This window comes from Eptesicus fuscus, chromosome 4 (genome assembly GCF_027574615.1).
Source record: "Eptesicus fuscus isolate TK198812 chromosome 4, DD_ASM_mEF_20220401, whole genome shotgun sequence".
NCBI lineage: Eukaryota > Metazoa > Chordata > Mammalia > Chiroptera > Vespertilionidae > Eptesicus > Eptesicus fuscus.
Window position 1 is genome coordinate 1,382,154 of NC_072476.1, and position 19,628 is coordinate 1,401,781.

At 56.9% G+C, this 19,628-nt stretch overlaps 1 protein-coding gene across 1 annotated transcript; it reads right to left on the reverse strand.

Annotated features, from left to right (window-relative positions):
* Positions 1-3,572: 3,572 nt before the first annotated feature.
* On the reverse strand, positions 3,573-19,149 carry CRYM (crystallin mu). The gene is made up of 8 exons (XM_054714394.1): positions 18,930-19,149; positions 18,345-18,498; positions 16,662-16,724; positions 11,776-11,877; positions 9,314-9,497; positions 5,653-5,774; positions 5,064-5,148; positions 3,573-3,911 (listed from the first exon to the last, which is right to left on the reverse strand). The coding sequence occupies exons 1-8, from the start codon at positions 19,097-19,099 to the stop codon at positions 3,847-3,849; spliced, it is 945 nt and encodes a 314-aa protein (XP_054570369.1). The 5' UTR covers positions 19,100-19,149; the 3' UTR covers positions 3,573-3,846.
* Between the last annotated feature and the right edge of the window lie 479 nt (positions 19,150-19,628).

Genomic DNA, 19,628 nt, shown 5'->3' on the forward strand with positions numbered 1-19,628 from the left:
TCTGAGAAAGTCTCTATACCTATACAAATAAACCAGCAGGGAGAAACTCAAGGAGACCTGGGAATAAAAAATGACGTTTCTCTTCAGTTTTATTTTTAATATTTATGAATATGGAAAGGGTTAAATGGATGGCAGAGAAAAAGACTTTACTTTTCCAACTCTAGATTTAAGATTTCAACTCTCATCACACTGCTTTTTACTTTCTGATTCTCGTGGCCTGGGGATTCTAACTCCAGTTCTGTCCTTAGCTCTAGACTTTGTTTACTGGTGGAGATCAAAGTTCCTTCATTGGTGTGAGATCTGACACCCAACTGAAATGTGTCTAAACCTTTAACACAGTGGTTCCCAAAGTGGAGCACATGCCCCACAGGGGGCTCAATTTGATTTGTAAGGGGGGCAATTTGAGAATGAGTTATTAACCATGAATTGTTTGCACTTCTTATGGTTCTAGAGGCCTCATATACAGTATATAAATATATCTTGTGACATATTTATGCATTTTAGTTCTCTATTACTTGTTTTGAAACTGTATTTGCTATTTTTTTCATATCACATCATATTATTTTTTAAAACAATTTCTTAGTGATTTCTTCCTCAGCACTTCAACTGACCTTTTGCTCTTTTATTTTTCTCTTTCATGGGTGCCTTGTTCTTTGGAAGCTTGTTTAGACCAAGTTAATGGCCTTTTAGGCTTCCTCCACGTGAATAGGAGTTCACTTTTTGAATAATAAGAATTCTATGTCACGCGGGGGTGGGGGGGGGGAAGCATCAGGATGTTAGAGATGCTTAGGTGGGGCCTGGCCAAAGAAAGGTTGGGAACCACTGCTCTAACAGAAGTCTACATGCTTGCACGTAAAGAAAGTGGATCTACATACTTCTGCCTGAGTACCCAGACAGGGTGCCAGGTAGGGAGAGTGAAGAGAGAACTAGATAGAATATAGGGTGCCTGCTATGCACTGAACTGTTTCCCCCAAATTCATATACTGATGCCCTACCCGCCAATGTGACTGGATTTGGAGATAGGACCTTCATCAAAGAGGTGTTTAAAGTTAAATGGAGTCATAGGATGGGGCCCTAGTCCCATATGACTGGTGCCCTTAATAGGAGAAGAGAGAGACACCAGGGGTGCACACACACAGGGGAGAGGCCCCGTGAGGGCACAGCAACAGGACGGCCATCTGCGACCCAGCGCGAGGGGCCTCAGGAGGAACCAGGCCTGCCGGCACCTGGGTCCTGGACTCCCAGCCTTCAGAGCTGTAGGAAACTCAAGTTCTGTGTCTAAGCCGCCCCGTCTGTGGTATTTTGTTATGAGAGCCTGAGCAAGAGGGTGGCAAGAGGGGAAAGAAACGTACAGTGGACAAAGGCGGGCTTATTTGATGGATTTTCTAAGAGTGCTTACCCTCTGGAACTTAAAAGGAAAGATATCTAGGTTCTTTGTAAGGAAAATTTGATTGTAAAAGTAAACTTTACATTTTCTTGCTCACTGCGTGCCCCTTTCATTTCCTGTTGCCCATCCCCGTTGGTGCATGTCTGAGTCCACGCAGCTTCTGTAATGTAAGTGGGCAACATTGCTCGGACATTTTTTGAGTGGCAAGCTCAAATTCAAACCAAAGCCTTACTGAATAGTGAAGCTTCTCCGAGTTTTTAGAGCCAGACTTACATCCGGTGACAGTCACCATCCGTTACGTGTATAAGGCAGAAACCGCGGTTTCTTCAGCATGCCTCCTGGCTCGTGCACCAGTTTGGTCTGGGTGTTTCGGGAGGCACCACTGAGGACGAAAGCACAGGGAGGGGTCTGATGGACAGTTGGCTGGATTCAGAGAGGGTCAGTCTTCAAATAGATAACAATGTACGAAGGGAAGTTTACAAATACTGCAAACGAAGGGAAGTTTACAAATACTGCATTTTGTTGGTCTGGAATGAGCTGAAGTTGTATTTGCTTTCCATAATGCGCACAAAAGCAGTGGTCGCCTGGAAGGCTTGTATTGCAGGTGCCGGACCCTGTCTCCGTGTCCCCGGGTCTGCCTGAGACTTGTTGCTGGGCGGTAGCAGAGGCCACCCGGGAGAGCTGCTGCTAACAGACAGGGTGCTTCCCGGTGGTGCGTTGCACACGCTCCTCAGAGGAAAACATAATGAAGCCTGCTGATGTCTAGCAAGCGGGAGGCGGCATGAGCTAGAACCCCCTCGCCCCTCGCAGGATGAAGGCAGAGGGTGGAACGCCCCGGTGCTTGAGAGAACTGGGAAAGGCAGGCGGTGGAAATGCTGCTGGAACTCAGCCTGTACGATTTCGTTCTGCTTCATCGAGGTGACCCTTTCTAGTTGGGATTGTCTGTGCTGCCCTGCTGGAGGATGGGGTAGCAATTGGCTCAGCAAATACGGGGGAGGGGGCGTGTGTTTGCCCAGAACTGAACGCTCTCACCGTGATTACCCCTCGGCCTTCGTGTGGATTCTGGGATGAGATAGGAGGGTATGGCTCTGAAGGACACATGGATTTCAATAAAAATCCCATCCAAGTGCTAGGTTAGAAAGGGGGCAGTGTGCCACCACAGTGAATAACAGCCTCTGTGAGGCCAGGAGGGCCATTGGAAGTGTGTGTTTGAACAGCTGCATTTTACTTTAATTACAGTGGCCCAGCTGGTCGAGTCCATGGGCTTATCGACCATTCCCTGAACTAAAGGCTAAATGCTATGTCTGTGATGATCACAACACGATAGCCCGCTGGGCACTGGCTCAACATGTATGAACAGAAGAGTCAGAAGTAGCGTGGGGCCTACATGTCAGGGAGCAAATGAAGCAAAGTAAAGGGTTCCCTCTTCCCTGTCAGAGAGGCCAGGCCCACCTCACGCCAGGCACACATCTCTCAGCCACGGTGCCAGGCTCCGGACTGGGCACGTGATGGTGATGGGCCGGCGCGCCTCAGTTCTGGGACTCAGCTGCTGAGGAAGAGCCCGTCTCTGCTGGGGCTGCTGGAGGGACCCAATGAGGCAGGTGCTGCCGGCCCCCGCCCGGCCCCCGGGGACCTGCTGATGGCGGAGCCAGCCCTGCTGGCACCTGGAGCCCAGGGGCAGCTGTGGCCGAGCATGGCCTGTGTCCTTACTACGCCATCAACAAACGCCATTCCTTGTCGTGGACGCACTCAGCTTACGGCGGGGAGTTGTGGTCCCCACCACCGGTCACCAACACAGGAGCCACGCTGTTCCCCAGCCTTCAGCTGTAAGAAGCAAAGGCTCCGCGATGTCTGCTTCCACTTACATGAAAGCCCAGAGGGCGAGTCCGTAAGGCGGGAAAGCAGGTTGGTGGTTGCGGGGCGGGGAAGGAGTGATCTGGGTCTCCTTGGGGTGATGAAAATGTCCCGGATTACACGGTGGTGATGGCTGACCACTCTGTGACCAGTTTTTATACTAAAAACCACTGACCTGTACAGTTTAGTTCTGTGGTGTACACATTGTACCTCAATTTAAGAAATAGAAAATATTAATTACCGTCACTGGCACGCCCCCAGTGAGTAAGTGGGAGCACTTGCTCCCCTCTCTTTCCTTGCCATGAGGGACAGAAGATACCGAAGCGAAACCTGCAGAAAAGGAAATCGCTTTATTTCCAGGAGATACAAGAGCGGGTGGGACGCCTGGGAAAGGGGTGCTGCTGCACCCCGCCTCACAGGCCCGGCCCCCCAGCTCCCTCAGCTACAAACGCCAGGAGGACCTCGCCAGGTAAGAAGAGGAGACAGGATGAGCACAGCACGATGGCCCGCGGGGCACTGGCTCCCTCGTTTGATCTGGAAATCACCAGACGTCTGGAGGCAAGGCCCGGAGTTGCCGCGTCGGCTGCGGCGGGCCGCGCTGTGCGCTATTTACCAGAAGACCAGGAATCATACACTAACTTGGCCACAACCGCGTCCTCCACTGCCATTCCTGGAAGGGACGGAAATTGGGGTCACTTTGTCAGAACAGCTTTTCCTGAAGCAGCCCTGTCCGTGGTGCTGAGGGCCGTCAGGGCACAAAGACCGTGTCCAGGAAGCGCGGGCTCAGAGGGTCTGCGGAGGGCTGCCCCCGGCAGGGAATATGACGCTCAGCAAGAAATGCCCACCAAAACCTTGCAGCGCCACCCAGGTTTAGTTCGGGGTCGGGGGCGCTCAGTGCAGGCCCGATGGTAACTGCCAAGGCTGTGGGCTCGGCCGTCCTGAGTGGGCAGCAGCGCCGACACAGGGACACAGGTGAGCGGGCTGTGTGCCAGCCAGACTTCCTCTACGGACACGGAAGTCGAACTTCATATAATGCTCACGTCCCGAAATCTCATTCACACCGCCGCCCAAACATCTGAAAATGTAAAAACCATTCCCAGCTTTCAGGTCGTACAGAGATAGGCGGTTGGCCAGGCTCGGCCCGCAGGCTGCTGTGCGCTGGCTCCTGTTCTAGCCAAACGCCGACTCCTTCAGAACCCCACGCTGGCGAGTTGCTTTGCACACATGTCTTCACCTGGAATGGGTCTATGTTCTTCAAGGGCAGGGATGGTTTTTAGTAACTTTTGTAGCCCAGGACAGAGCCTGACACATCGCAGGTGTTTAATACATTTCCTTCCTTAAGTCTGGGGGTGGAGAGCTGGCCTGCGCGCAGACTGAGCCAGCCCCTGCTGGGCCCGCCTGCAGCCCGGCTGGGCCTCCTGGAGGCTGTGCCCAACCAGCAGGAAAAGCAGTCTCGGGCTGGGTCTCCAGCCATTTCCCTTGAGCTCTCCATCTTTTAACCGTTCTCTCTCTCACCCCCACTTCTGCAGCAGTTTCAATGACGAGACTGCTGATGCGTGCTGTGTGCGAACCACCCACACCGCACTTCACTCACCAAACGCCAGGCGCCAGGTGGTTGGGAGCCCCGCGTGGAGAGGTGAGGCCCAAGGAGCGGAGAGGCACCCACGCCAGGGCTGCCTGACTCAAGTCCGTGGGCCCAAGCACGTCACTGAGACACGTAAATAACTGACCCAAATGGCGGAGTCACAACTAGGCCGCCCCCGGGCCTGGTCACTCCTTCCTCCCCCAACGGTTAGACGTGCACCCGGCGCAACGGCGTTACCCAGAGACTTGAACACCGTGGTCTTCTCACAGAGGGCTGGCTTCGCTCCCGCCACCACCTCTCCCAGCTCAGCGAAGATCTCCGCCTGCGGAGAGAGCACAGGGCCGCCTGTAAACTGGGTGCGGTCAGGAGGACGCTTCCCCCTAGAGCCGGCTCGGCCCCTCTGCCCGTGTGGCGCCGTGAATGCCCGCGGCGGGTGTCCTGCGGGACACTGGACAGGGGAAACCGCATGTTCCTCCGGCAGCGCTCACTCGGCGGCCGCGCTGGCTTACACGCCCTGATCACCAAACAGAGGGCAGGCCAGAGGGCAGCCCACCATCGCCATATTTTGTCGGCAACGTTGGAGGTTTCTAGGCTCCACAGGCCCATTCCCTAGGCCCTGGTCAAGCCAGCAGCCTTTCTCTCCAGGCACGGGGGCAAAACCAGGCCACCAGCAAAACGGCCATGTCATTCTAAGGGGGAGGAGAAATGAGTGTGAGGTGTTTAGGCTGTCACTCCGCAAAGTGGTGGGGGTGAGTGAGGCCTGGAGCAGGCCAGACGGGGGAGGCCGCGAGGCCACCGGGAAGCAGCACCCGGAGCAGAGGCTCACCCCCGACAGCAGCACGTCTCCAGACTCCTTGAGGGCCGCCTCCCGGGAGTCCACGTACAGCACGGCGCGCGCCAGGAGCTGGTCGTCCAGCTCTCTCCAGTCCGGTCTGCTGGCTCCCACGGCTAAGAAACAGCACAAGAGACCCTGAGCCCGGACAGGGGCCGGGGCCTCGGGGAGGCCTCGTCTCCCCAGGCCAGCCCTCCCGTCAGCAAGGCTGAACGAATGCCCGTGAACAAGAACAGAGCCTGCCACGTGTGGCCTTGCCATTTCCTACCCCCTTCACTCCCTAAAGATTGTGAGGCGACCGAGCGTTCGTCTATTGGGCACTACTGCCTGGGAGAGGTGCCACACACATTTAGTTCACTCTGTGTCCGATTCCCACTTAAAGATGCACCAACTGAGGCTCAAAGGAGCTCGGGTGCTTGCCACGGGGATGTGCCTCGTGCGTGTCCACTGCGGCGCTGAGACAGTGCCGCTCCTTTCATGCCTTCCTTTGGGGGGGCAGTGACTTCCTTACCTGACCCTGGCGCTTCCTCAGACCCCCGACTGCCTGTTTGGTCTTCGCCATTCCTGCCCTCACCTCCAGCCACTTCTCTCCGAACTGTGACAGGGCCTGGTGCCAGTGTCTGGGAGGAGCCAATACAGAGCAAGCTGGCTCCACCCTGGAGCAAGCTTCATGCCCTCTGCAGCCAGAGCCACACCGCCGCCTGCCCGGGCGCATCGGCCAGCGCAGAGCTGTAACCGAGGGCAGGCAGGGCCAGGCACACAGCGCCCGTGAGCGAGGTGGTCAGACGGGCTGGGAGCGGGGGGTGGTGGGGACCCCACATGCAGCAGAAGCAGGCCCTCTGCGGGCCCAGTCACCAGCGAGCTCCGGCCGACGGGGCCCGGGAGAATGCAGGCCACCGCTAGCTATTCCACTTCCTTTTCAACAGGAGCGGGACATCTATTTGCAGGTGTTATTTCTTGATTTTTAGAATATTCAATGGCCCAAGCAAAACACATCTGTGGGCGGGCCCAGCACTGGCCCGTGGCCAACCCACTTCGGAGAGGTGAGGCTACACCGGCATAAGGCAGCGTCATGTGCGGCCAGCTCTCCCTGCCGTCCCTCTCCTCTCCTGCTCCCCCTCCCTAACATTCAGAGAGGGGTGTAAAACGCGCATCTTGAAGACAGTCTGAGTGAGGTCTCCAGCACAAAGGCACTAACGAAGCTCGAAGCTCGTAAATAAGCCATCAGAGGGTGGGAACCCCTGGCCTCTCGGCACCTCTTCTCATTGCTCTGCTCCCCGGTTCTTCGGAGCAGGACAAGCTCCCAAAGGGTTGTGTGAGGCCTCTCGGGCAGACGGCGGTGGGGCAGGCAGCAGAGGCAGGGCCGCTCAGGCTGGCTCGGGCCCTGCTTCAGAGGGGCTAGACTGGGGGAGGGCCAGACCCTGGTTGGTGGGGTGAGGGTGAAAAGGAAAATGGGGGGCGGGGGCTTGCAACCTAGTTCAGTATCTGGTTAAAACTGTAGTCTTACTTCCCCACTCTGACTTGGGCGGAGCTGGGGGACCCACAGGGGCCGACACAGGAGGAGATATAGAGGCCAGAGCCTCCCCACGCGTTCAGTTCAGGCTTTGGAGCCGGAATTCCCCTGGACTGGCAGATCTGCGAACTAAAGGTTAACTTTCCTCCCTCAGAGCACTGGCTGATCCTTCTCCGGGCATTCTGCCACCACGCGGGCAGGATGAGGGAAGTGGAGGGGAGGCGGAGGTTGAGCCTGCCTCTCAGCCAAGCTGGAAAGCACGTGCGAGCTGCTGTGGTGCTCCCTGCTGACCGCACCTGCAGCGCACCCTCCTGAGTGGGCCTCTCTGAACTCCTGCAGCACGTCTGCCTGCGGCCAGGAAAGTATCAGACATCCTGACTCAGAATCCAGTGGCCTTTCCTGGGGAGAGATTCCAAGTGTGAGAAGGGTCTGATTGAGGAGGCTCTGCAATGATTGGCTTTGAAGATGGAGCGTCCATGTAGTAGGGAAGGTGAGTTTGCTTCCAGGAGCGGAGAGGGTCCCGAGAAACGGACACCTGCACCCCACAATGGAAGGAACCTGCCTCCGCCTGCGCCTGGCAGAGGCCGCCACGCTGTCCGCGAGACTGCAGCCTGGACAACACCGTGGTTCCGCCCCTGGTCAGAAGAGGACCCAGCGGAGCCCCACTCAGAAACCGTGGGACAAGGATGTGCTGTTTTAAGCTGGAAAAAAACCAAGTCCGTCCTGCTGAAGCTCATGTTCATTTCACCAAGAAGTGGTTTCTTTTGATTTCCCAAATCCTTTCAGGAATGTTCTACTGTCCATAAAGCCAGGCTCGAGCCACTTGCCTAGCACCGCCTGCCTCCCCATGGACCCACATCCTAACACCAGTCCGACAGGCTCAGGCCTCCAATGTGCTTTGTCCCTTCCTCACACGTGCCACGCTTGGTTTCCCTCACAGAACCGGTCTTCAGCTGGAACCGTCTAATTCACTTACCTGTTGACTGCCTTGTTGTCTACCTCCCCTCAAGAGACAGCAGGGACCTTGAGTGTGGTGTACGTGACCGGCAGCCTCCTCAGCAGGGCCTGGCACAGGGCAGGCACCCAATAAGCTCTGGTAGACGAGTGTGTAATGACACTCGGCTCTTGCAGGCTCACCTGCCAGTGTGTACAGAGATCTCACGCCATGTGCGTGTCACTAAAACACGGGCACGGAGAGCACGTTAAATGCCCCAGTCTTTGCCTGCGCATGCACCAGAATCCAGTCTTCTTACTGAAAACTAGTACTGAGTAGCATTTAAGAGCCTCAGTTCGAACCCCAGCTCTGCCGCTAAGGACCTCTGACTTCGAGCAAGTTAGCAACAGGCTTAATTTCTCTGTGCCTTAGTGTACCCATCTGTAAAAAGGGGCTGTAATAATAATAGCTCCTACTTCGTGAGGCTGTTGAAAGGATTAAATGACAGGTAGCACACATAAGGAGTTTAGAACAGCTCCTGCTATTATCCCAGGGCCATTTTATGTTCAGAGGCCCCAGGAACTCCTATGTTTAATATTTATTTTATTTATTTATTTATTTTTTTTAGAGAGGTAGAGTGAGAGGGATAGAGAGATAGAAACATTGATGAGAGAGAAACATCATAGATCAACTGCCTTCTGCATACCCCCTACTTGGGATCAAGCCCACAACCTGGGTATGTGCCCTGACAGGGAATCGAACCAGTGACCTCCTGGTTCATAGGCTGACACTCACACTGAGCCACACCAGCCAGGCAGGAACTCCTATATATAGAGTTGCACCCATCCAATCACATACCAGAAAGTATTCACATTTCACAGTAAATGTCTTTTGTGTTGTAATTAATTCTTCTGTAGTTCTAAATGTTAAAGATAAATGAGTCATTTGGCTTTGTCATTTAAACTTCCTTACATGAAAAAACTGAGCTGTGACTGGCCAATTGCCATAATGTTACGTTATGTAGAAATTCCACTCGTTTCAGGTTTGCAGTTTTTGTTTCATGTTTTGGGGTGAATACTGTTTTAGGGCCACGTCTCCGAGGGCCGTAGGAAGCTTGGCATGTGGCAGAACACAGTTCTGCAGCTGCGGCCCTTGGCCCAGCCTCGGGGCCAGTCCACCACCAACTACCAGGACCCTGCACTGCTTACCATTGATGTGAGCCCCCGGCTTCACCCATTCGCCAAACAAAATGGGCTCTGTTGCCATGGTGACTGTGACGATCACATCGGCACCTGTCACAGCCTCCTGGACGGACGAGCAGACCTGCACCTCTCCCTCCACTGTGTCCGCAAACTTCTCGGCGTTTTCTTTAGTGCGGTTCCATATCCTCACCTTCGTGGGGGCAGCAAGAGGGACATGGGTGCCATGATTGTTTGGCTATTGAGGTTTCAACGAGCCCAGACATCCCAAGGAAAGGGGAACCCCTTGGGGTCAGGCTGTGCTTACGTAAATCACCCCCAGGAAGAAGGGGCATTTCATCAAGGAGGCAACATTAATCTGGGCAGACACCTGGCCAGATATTTGAAAATGACCTTCCTCCAGCCCTTCCTCCTTAAAGAAGGGGAGTTTTTCTTTGTTTCTTTTTATTTATTTACTAGAGGCCCATCCGTGCACCAGTGGGGTCCCTCAGCCTGGCCTCACCCTCTTGCAATCTGGGACCCCTCGGGGGATGTCAGACTGCCTGCGGGGGTCGGGCCGAAACTGGCAGTCCGACATCCCCCAAGGGATGTAGTAGTGCACAAAGCAGCAGGAGGCTGGGGAGGAGCCTGCGCCCAGGCCGGCACCGCGCAGCTCCCGCTCATCCCGGCCCCACTGCACCTGCCACCACTGTGCCTTAGTGTACCCATCTGTAAAAAGGGGTTGTAATAATAATAGCTCCTACTTCGTGAGGCTGTTGAAAGGATTAAATGACAGGTAGCACACATAAGGAGTTTAGAACAGCTCCTGCTATTATCCCAGGGCCTGCCTTGGAGGTGGGAGAGGCTCATGTCAGCTATAAGCCGGTGTCTGGTGTCCGTCAGTCAGCTGAGCAGCACTCCTTCTGTGGGAGCGCACTGACCACCAGGGGGTAGCCCCTGCATTGAGTGTCTGCACCCTGGTGGTCAGTATGCATCACAGTGACCGGTCAACTGGTCATTTGGTCATCTGGTCGTTTAGGCTTTTATATATATAGATCTTTTTGTTGAGAGTATTACAGATGTCCCCCATTTTAGGAGAGACGTTCTTCAATTCTACATAGGACATACAACATCGTTAATGTAATAGCTACTACATAGGACATACAACATCGTTAATGTAATAGCTACTACACAGCCCAATAATTAGCAGAGCAAGTAATGGACCTAGATAGGCTTAGACTCAACCCTGCTCTCTCACTTCCCTGGAGTTACTCAACCTCATTTAGCCTAAGTTTTCATGTCTGTAAAATGGGAACGATAAAGGAGTCGTAGCAGGTATGGGGTTATCTGTGGCACGGCTTTGCGTGGAATAACTTGATCTCTGAAGGGCCTGTAGGGGTTAAAGATCAGAGGGTCTGAGGAGTGAATGGTGCAGCCGATGAAAAGGGCAAGGGTAGTAGCTACAATTAGATCCCTGGCGGTGGGACTGGACAGCTTGCCTAGCAGATAGCCATGTCTGGAGAGGGGGCTGGCAGCCTTCAACTGAAAATGAGACCTAAACAATCTCTCATAGGGAAATATAACGTAGAAATAAACCTATGTCTACATAAGTTTATCAGCCAAGGTTCTGTGCACGCACATGCAAACCCAATACAATACACCCAGTCATAAGAGAATGGCTAACCATACCACCCTTCTTGATAGAAAGTTATGCAAATATTATACAAAAATGAAGGAATCTATGAATGTAGTGGTGTTAGAACATTCGATGAAAAGGCGGGATATGTAACTGTGTATATCTAATATGAGTAAAACTTATAAAATGCTGGTGAGGGAAGACTGGAAACTGTGAACTGTTGCTGTTTTTTAAGATAGACATAAGGGCAGTTTTCTGTTGTTCTCTTCCTGATAGTCCACATTTCCCAATTATCCTAAAAACATCATGCTTTAAATCTGCCCTGGCCCTCTCACACGTGTGCAAATATAAAAGCAGAACCAAATGTTCCCAGGAGGAAGTGTGAGCCACGACTGGGGAAAGGTGGGCCCACATCTGGGCTGTAGAAGGGGGTGCTGTAGGCTCCTGCTCTCTAGGCCTCCCTCCCAGTTCCTGAATCCATAACCCCGAAGACTTAGAGACTCCCAGGTTCTCCTACGAGACATGTGCGCGCACGTGTGCGTGCGTGTGTGTGTGTGTGTGTGTGTGTGTGTGTCGGGTGGGGGCCGGGGGGCATGCAAAAGGACAGATGAGGGGACTAGACAATAGATATAATATAGCCCTTTAAACTAACTGCTAGGCTGGCTGCACCCTCAGACAAACCCTGTGAGCTGAGACACCCAAGAGGTGATCTTTGTCTGTCCCGGGAATTCTGGGAAGGTCATTAAAGGATCGTCGAGATGGGATTCTCCCTCACTGTCCAGCACGGCCCTGCTGCAGTGACGGAGCAGAGCCCGGCCAGGGCAGCTCCCCTGTGCCCAGCCCTCCCAGGACTTACCTCCTTGTAGGAGAACTGCTCAGTGAAGACCTCATAGTGGCTGTAGGCCTGGACCCCAGCCCCCAGGATGCACAGCACTTCACTGCTGGGAGGCTTCAAAAACTATTTGAGAGAAATGAGAAGGAAAGGCTCACGGAGACAATGCAGCGAGTGGGGAACACAGGCAGCTTGAGCCAGCTGGCTCCGCCCACCTTCAGCTCCCTCAAGCACGTGCTGGCAGCACCCCGCCGACCCCCACCCCCGGGAACCACCATTGAACGCTCTGTTTTCATCGGCTTCTTTAGACTAAGCCCTAGAGATCTAACACATGGTACAGTGAATATAGACAACAACATTGTATTATAACCAGCAAACTTGCTAAAAGACTAGAACTTAATCATTGTAACCACTGAAAAGAAAGGATCTATAGATATAAAAGCCAAGTGACCAGAACAACGGAATGACCAGAACGACTGGAACAACTGGTCGCCATGACGAGCACTGTGGCAGCCAACCAGCCTGATTGGGGCCCTAATTGGCCCACCCCAACCGTCCATGGCCCCTCCCCCAGATCAGGGGCAGGGCCAGCCAGCCAACCTCTGACCTCTCCTCCCAGCTGTCCTGGTCCCCGTCGCCCCCACCCCCCACCTCCCACCCGAATTGGGGATGGGGACAGCCAGCCAACCTCCATGTCCCCTCCTCTCCCCCCAGCCTGGCCCCATGGACCCCATTGGGGCGGGCCAGCCAGACCCCACCGTGCACAAATTCATGCACCAGGCCTCTAGTAATGATATAACATGACAGAGGTGCTAACTATCGCTCAATGGCAATCATATTACAACATATAAATGTGCTAAATTAACATGTTGTGCCCCTTACATTTACAGTGTTAGGTGACAATTACATTTTTAAAAATCTCTTGGGAAAGGAAGGAGGTGTCATTTTGTGTTTCTGTTCCTCTCAGGAGAGGAGGAGAGAGGGAAGGCGCCTTTGTTGAGCACCTAATATTTTCCCTGCACGACCTCGTTTAGTCCAGACACTGTCCGTGTGAGCGAGACACTCCTATGCCATCTTCCTCTCACAGGTGAAGAAACTGAGACTCAGAACGGACAGTCACTTGCCCAGGGCCCCACAACTACCACGTGGGCGGTGGAGTGCTAACCCCACAGCTTTCCTTCTCCAAAGCCCACATTCCCGCTAATGCCCTACCCCCTCTTAGGGACGTGAAAAGCCACGCCCAGGCCTCAGAGCTCCCAGGTGCTAAGCGCGGCCTGGAAATGTGCCCTCTAGACCCGGTCTCGGCTGTATTTGCTGAGCCCGTCCCTGTCTATCTTTTCTCAGCCCGTCTTCCTTTAAAGCGGAATGTGGAGCCGGCATGTGGGCCCCGACGGAGGGTGTGTGCGCGCTTGGGCACGGGGTTCTCATCAATTCGTATCGTGTCAGCTCTTCAGTGAGACCTTTCTTACCCACGACAGCACTTGCTTACAAATTGTTTGCTTGCGCTGACCTTCAGGCCCACGAAGACAGGAGCTGCCTGTTGGCACAGAACTGGCCCTAGGGCAGGGTTTCCTGACCTCAGGACCAGTGACATTGGGCTGGGCCACTCTGCTGGCGGGAGGTGGGTGGGCGGGCCGTCCTGTGCATCAGAGGGTATTTGGTAGCATCCTGGCCTCTATCCATTAGATGCTGGTAGCACTTCCATCCATGCGCCCTCACCTCTGACAATCAAAACTGTCTCCAGAGGCTCAGTGCCCGGGGCAGGTGGCACGGCTGTCCTGGGTGAAGAACCACTGGCTTAAAGGAAGGACACCATTTTTTAAAGTAAGACCCTGTTCTTTTTTAACAGGCCCTGTGGGGCCAGAGGCACATGTGTCTGGGAAATGGCAAGGAGGCTGGTGTGGCTGGAGGTCAGATGCTGGTGTGGCTGCTCTGTCTTTTCTCTATTTCACTTCGCAAAATGTCGGCTCCTGGCGTCTGGTCTTTGCTACAATGCTGATTGCTGAGGTTCTGGAGTGTCACCTGAAGTACAGGTCTTCTTAATCATTAGCCACCGGCAAAAGGCGTCTCCGGACCCTTGGCAGATGCTCACTCTCCACAGCTGCAGGAGAGATGCCACCCATGATACAAGCTATCGTCCACAGGAGCTGCTTTGAAAAGGTTCACCCACAGGCCAGCTCTCCCACGCACCTGCCCAATCAGGAGCTGGGTAATGTTCCTCCACGAAATCCACTCTTTTCAGTTCTCAGTTAATAGCAATCTATTTCTGAGAGTGCACCTGGGCTTCAGAATTGCTAGTGTCCTGTAAAAGTGACCCTCGTCCTCTGAGACTAAATGTCTAACTCTGATCATCTGTTGCCTTAAAGGTAATGTCATAATTGGTAACTTTTTCTAAACAGTATAACGTTTATAAGATTTATTAAATCATAGCAGGATTCGCCACACCTCGGTCTTTTCCTGTAAGCATGCAGATAATTAAAAACACGTATGTGCATCTCTGGGTTTCTCACTCACAGAGTTGGCAAGCCTGTTTCGTTTGCGTTGGCTAAGGTCTCTCAGTCTGGCCCTCCTGCCTCGCCAGCCCCTCACGCCATGGGCGTCTGCCCTCCAGCCTCACCAGCCTCCTTGCCGTTTCCCAGACACATGTGCCCCTGTCCCCACAGGGCCTGTGCCCAGGTCCCGTCCTCGTCCTGCCCCTCACGAGGAACTCCGTTTGTCCTTCCAATCTCAGCTCAGACACCCCTCACCCAGGAAAAGCCTCCCCTCGCCCCCCGTTTTACACTCTCACAGCTCTTCGTCCCTTTCGCTCAGCGTAGGTGGCAGGGCTGTGGCTTCCCGTCCATTGGTGTGGTCTTTGCATTGACGTCTCCCTAACTGGACTTGGAGCTCCTTGACGGCAGGCACTGTGTCTGCTTTTCCTCAACCCTCAGGCCCCACGCTGCGCACAGGCGGGGGCCGGTGGGCACTCTAATATGTGTTGAGGAAACACATGCCAGGCACAAACCTTGCCAGGGTCGCCTTGGGAAAGCGTGCCAGAGTCCCCAACTCGGGCGGTGTGCAACGCAAACGCCAAGCAGGGACGGCGTCCACCGGGCCTGAGGACTCCGGTACTTCTCCTCCCGGAGCCCTCAGGGGAGAAGCGGGAGGAAACACGGCCCCCTCACAGAGCATCGGCGAAACACACCCTGTGCTCCTTACAGAGTGATCTACCTGCGAGAGCCGGGAGGCCGCCGGTTCCTGTCAACGGGACGCATCTGGAACCGAGAGGCGGTCCAGAGCCCTTTGGCTCCCAAGCCGGGTTGATCATCAGCATAAACCGGAGACTTTTAAGGAGTGAGGTTCTCGGGTGCCCTCAGCCACTTCGATCAGGTTGGGGGAACACAGGCCCCAGGTAAGGCTGCTGCGCAGCTTGGGTTGGACATCACTGATCTGGGGCAACACCCGGCAGCCTGGCCGACCCACGGCTACGTGTGTGAGCGGGGAGCCCGTCTCCATCCGGACCTCAGCGAGCCAGTGATACTTGCTCTGCCTTCCTCGCTGAGCCCCGAGTGAAGGCGAGACAGCCAGGGTGGCTTTAGAGAGGACCCGCCCCCCTCACCCACGCCGGCAGTGCCGTCTGCCACCCTGTTCCTCAGTCAGCGACGAGCATTGCCAAGGGAGCCCCTGTGTTTTTCGATTTGAATTGGGTGCGGATAGAATTTCTAAAACCCAGTTCGGCAAGGTGTGCACTTAGGCCCCCTCCTGTACAACGGCCAGGGAACCTTGCCCTCTTCCCTCCCGTCACCCCGCGCAACCTGCACGCCTGGTCTGCCGGCCCGGCCGCTGCCAGATCCCATTTCCGTCGCCCTCAGGCCTCTGACCCCGCGCCCCCAGACCTTTCCACTTCATGTGCAGGACTGCCGACAAGCAGTCGCCACAGCCGGCTTCCGGGGTGGCACCTCACCTCTGAAAAGACTGCTTTTGCTGCAGGAAGCCCTGCAGCTGCTGGGAACAGCGCCCACAGGGCCTTTGCCCAGGTTCCTTCCTCTTCCTGCCGCTCACAGGTAACTCCCGTTCTCCTTTAAATCTCAGCTCAGGTACCCCTCCACAGGAAAGGCCTTCCTCAACCCACCCCGTTTTACACTCTCTTACTCTTCATCCTCCCCCCATTCACTCGCTTCCTTCAGTCTTTACCCAGATGTCACCTCCTCAGTGAAGTCTTTTCTGGGTAATTTAAAATGTAACCTCTTCCCTATAATTTTGATTCTGCTTTAGTTTCAAATACTAATGTACTTTTTGTTGGCGGTGGCTGACTTGTCTTTAAAGCAAATCCTGGCATGTTATTAATCAAACTCAGAAGAGGTTTCTTGTTTGCGAATTGTCTCAGCACATCATACTGTGTTTGTGTCTGCTTTGTTCTCTGCCATCCCCGACTGCGCAGGCGCCAGCCTCAGTGAGTCCAGCTGACCCGCAGGAGCCGGTCTGGCTCACTCTCTGCTTCCCGTGCGACGGCTCTGGCCTCTGAGCAACCACAGATTCACCAGAAACGGTGGTGCAGGGGCAAACGCAGTCTTGGGGGTCAAACGGGTCAAGTTTTAAATTCTTTCTCTGCCACCTAGTAGCTCTGTGATCCTGAACAACTCGCACATCCTCTGTGAACCACATTCCCTCTACCTGGCAAATACAGGCAATCACATGTACTTTGCAAGATTGCGGTGAACGTCGGGAATAATGCAGGTCGGCAGCTGGAATCCGGCCAGGCTCCTTAAGTGGCAGCTAATCAAGTTGAGAATTAGTGCGCTCACCTGACACCCCACGTCTGGCGTGCAGAGCCCCAGCTCTGTCTGTAAGACCAAGGTAAGTCCCCACTTCTCCCTGAGACACGCAAGCTCGAAGCACCCGCCCCGCCGCCCGCCCGGCACCGGGCTCACCTTGGTGGCGATGGCGGACACCGCCGCCGTTCTCTTGGCAGTGATGACGTTTCCATCCATGACCTGGGGAGAAAGGACAGGCAGCGAGCAAGGAGCACCCCCCCCCCCCACTACGCCGAGAGGGCACGCTAAACGCGCAGCCCGAGAAGGTGCTGTGGTGCCCACTACGTGAAGGCTCGGTGTCACGCCTGGACCGCTCCGGAGAAATACAACTTTGAACAGACATCTTAGCCTCCCTGTGCCGCCAGGACTAGGCGGCCGTCCTCAGCACGGCTCTCCTCGGTCTGCCACCCTCGCTGTGCTCACCAGGCAGCACCCGTGTTCTTGTTTTACAGACAAGAAAGGAACCGCTACTGAGCCGACCAGGACGGGCCGACGGCCTTGCCCTGAAGCTGGAAAGTCTAGGCTGGTCCCGCGTCCCCCAGAAGCCACGTGGGCAGGCAGCGTGGCTGTCAACCCCATGGGATGCGCTAGATTCTCTTCTCAGAGGAGTGATGGACAGTTAGGTCTCCTGTGCAGGTGGAGATTCAGGGAGAAGCTAAGGACCCAGGGCGGGTTTGGATGGACTGTGGAGAGTGTCTGCTGAGGCCTCAGCTGCCTGGCATCACAGGCGCCTGTGGGCAGGGCACGGGCCTGCGGGGCACAGAGCACGGGCCTGCGGGGCATGGGACACAGAGCACGGGCCTGCGGGGCACAGAGCACGGGCCTGAGGGGCACAGAGCACGGGCCTGCGGGGCACGGGGCACGGGCCTGCGGGGCACGGGGCACGGGCCTGAGGGGCACAGAGCACGGGCCTGAGGGGCACAGAGCATGGGCCTGCGGGGCACAGAGCACGGGCCTGCGGGGCACAGAGCACGGGCCTGCGGGGCACAGAGCACGGGCCTGCGGGGCACAGAGCACGGGCCTGCGGGGCACAGAGCACGGGCCTGCGGGGCAAGGGGCACAGGTGAGGGAGGACCAGCTCCGCAGCAGGCATTGCTGGGTCTCACTAACCAGCTGTGTGGCCTCAGACACAGTGACTCCCCACCTCAGTGGGAACTGGGGGGGGGGGGGGGGGGGGGGCGGTCTCGGGTGTAACAAGAAACTCCCAGGGAGGAATGTGGCAGAATTAGTGCTCAGTAGGTGGCGGTTAGAAAGGCGATGAGGGTACAGGCCCTGGACTTGCACTGAGCGTGTGTGAAGTCCCTTACTGCCACCTCAGCCTGGGTAAGTGGGTCTGTTGTTTTATGACTCAGTTTCCTCATCTGCAAAATGGGGGCACCTCGTAGAAGGATTTTGAGTTACCAGTCAATGCCTGTGGAGTGTGGAGAACAGCGCCTACACTTACGGGCGCTCAGGAGAGTGGCTCCCTCTGCCTGCACTCCCATGGAACCCTAACGCAGCGCCGGGTGCCCCTGCAAAGGCTCCCAGGGGCCACAGGACGCCCCTCCTCTCCCACAACAGAGCGTCACCGACGCCCACTCCCGCGCAGGGGCTGCTCGCTGTGCACCCGGATACCGGGTCGGGGCCGGAGGGGGCGAGCTGCCTCCCCCCCCCCCGCAGCCGGGAGCGGCGCGCGGGCTGGGGGTCTCCAGGCGGTCCTGGCGCAGGCCCCGGCCACAGCCCCCTCCCCGGCCACAGCCGTCACTCAGGGCCCGTGCGGTCGTCCCGAGACCCGGCCCCCGCCCGCCCGCGGGCGCTCACCGCCAGGAGGGCGCCGGTGCTGGGCTCCAGGAGCAGCACGGTGGCCTGGTGGGAGGGCCCGGCGAGGGCAGCGCGGGGGCCCTCGTAGAAGGTGACCAGCTTCGTGGCCAGGGCGTCCTCCGCAGCACTGTAGGCCGGCATGACCCCCAGGAACCTGCGGGGCGGGCCAGGCTTCAGCCCCGCCCACACCCCAACGCCCCCCCCCCCCTCTTCCCCGCCCCCCTCCCCGCCGCCTGGCCCTGGCAGCGCCCACAGCACGTTCTAGAGCCCGGTTCTGCCGCCTCCCGCCGGGAACCTCGGGCACGTCCACCACCCGTCAGGAGTGCTGGCTGGACGGGGCCTCCCTCGAGTGCGACCGGCGCCGCGGGGAGCGCTCTGACCCGCGGGGAGCGCCCGGACCGCCGCCCGGACCCGCGGGGAGCGCCCGGACCGCCGCCCGGACCCGCGGCAGCGGTAGTCAGCAGCCCTTAGACAAGCCCCTCTCCCCCCTCCCCCGTCCTCCGCCCTTCCCCCTCCTCCTCCTCTCTGCTGCTCCCCCCCCCCCCCCCCCCCCCCCCGGCTCTCCAGCGCCGGCCTCGCACTCACCCCCGGTGCCGGGCCACCGGCACCACCGTGCGCACGGGCTGCGCGACGCCCCCCGCGGGGCCGCCGGAGAAGTTGGCCAGGGCCGCCTCCAGGGGCGCGAGGAGGCGACTGCAGCCGCGGAGGTGGCGCTGGACCTCGGCCGCGCTCAGGAACACGGGCGCCGCGCTCATCCCGCCGCCCGCCGGCCGCCCGCTGACCCGCGTCCGCTCCCCGCGGCCTCGGAGCTCCCGCGGCCGTCACCGCCCCGGGGCGGGGCGCGGCCGGTCCCACCCACCCGCCGCCGCCGGGAGCAGGTCCCCTCCCGCGGAGGCGCTTCGGGGCGGCTGCGGGCGCCGCTCCGGGTTCACGCTCAGCCCCTGCAAAGAGCCGCAGTCGCCGTCCTCCTCCCCCCGCCCCAACCCCCGCCCCCGCCCCCGCCCTCGACCCCCGTGGGCTCTCTCTGCCACCGGCCTGGGGAAGGAGAGACAGGGAGATGGGGCAACGATGGCGGGGCTCCCCCTGTTAATCTTTGCAGTCTGCTGGGAGATGTTGTTGCTATTGGGGGGGGGGGGGGGGGGGAGGCCGAGAGAGAGAGAGAGAGAGAGAGAGAGAGAGAGAGAGAGAGAGACCTGTTGCTCCACTTGTGCGCCCGCTGGTTGGCTTGTAGCCCTGAGGGATGGGCTCACCCGGGGTACCAGGAAGACGCTCTAGCCACCCAGC

Excerpts from the sequence above, each read along its gene's own strand:
- CRYM (XM_054714394.1), bottom strand. The coding sequence starts at position 19,099 with ATGAGCGCGGCGCCCGTGTTCCTGAGCGCGGCCGAGGTCCAGCGCCAC. Across the intron at positions 9,498-11,775 it reads AGCAGTTCTCCTACAAGGAG|GTGAGGATATGGAACCGCAC; the intron begins GTAAGTCCTGGG and ends GCCCCCACGAAG. Across the intron at positions 5,149-5,652 it reads GAGACGTGCTGCTGTCGGGG|GCGGAGATCTTCGCTGAGCT; the intron begins GTGAGCCTCTGC and ends CTCTCTCCGCAG.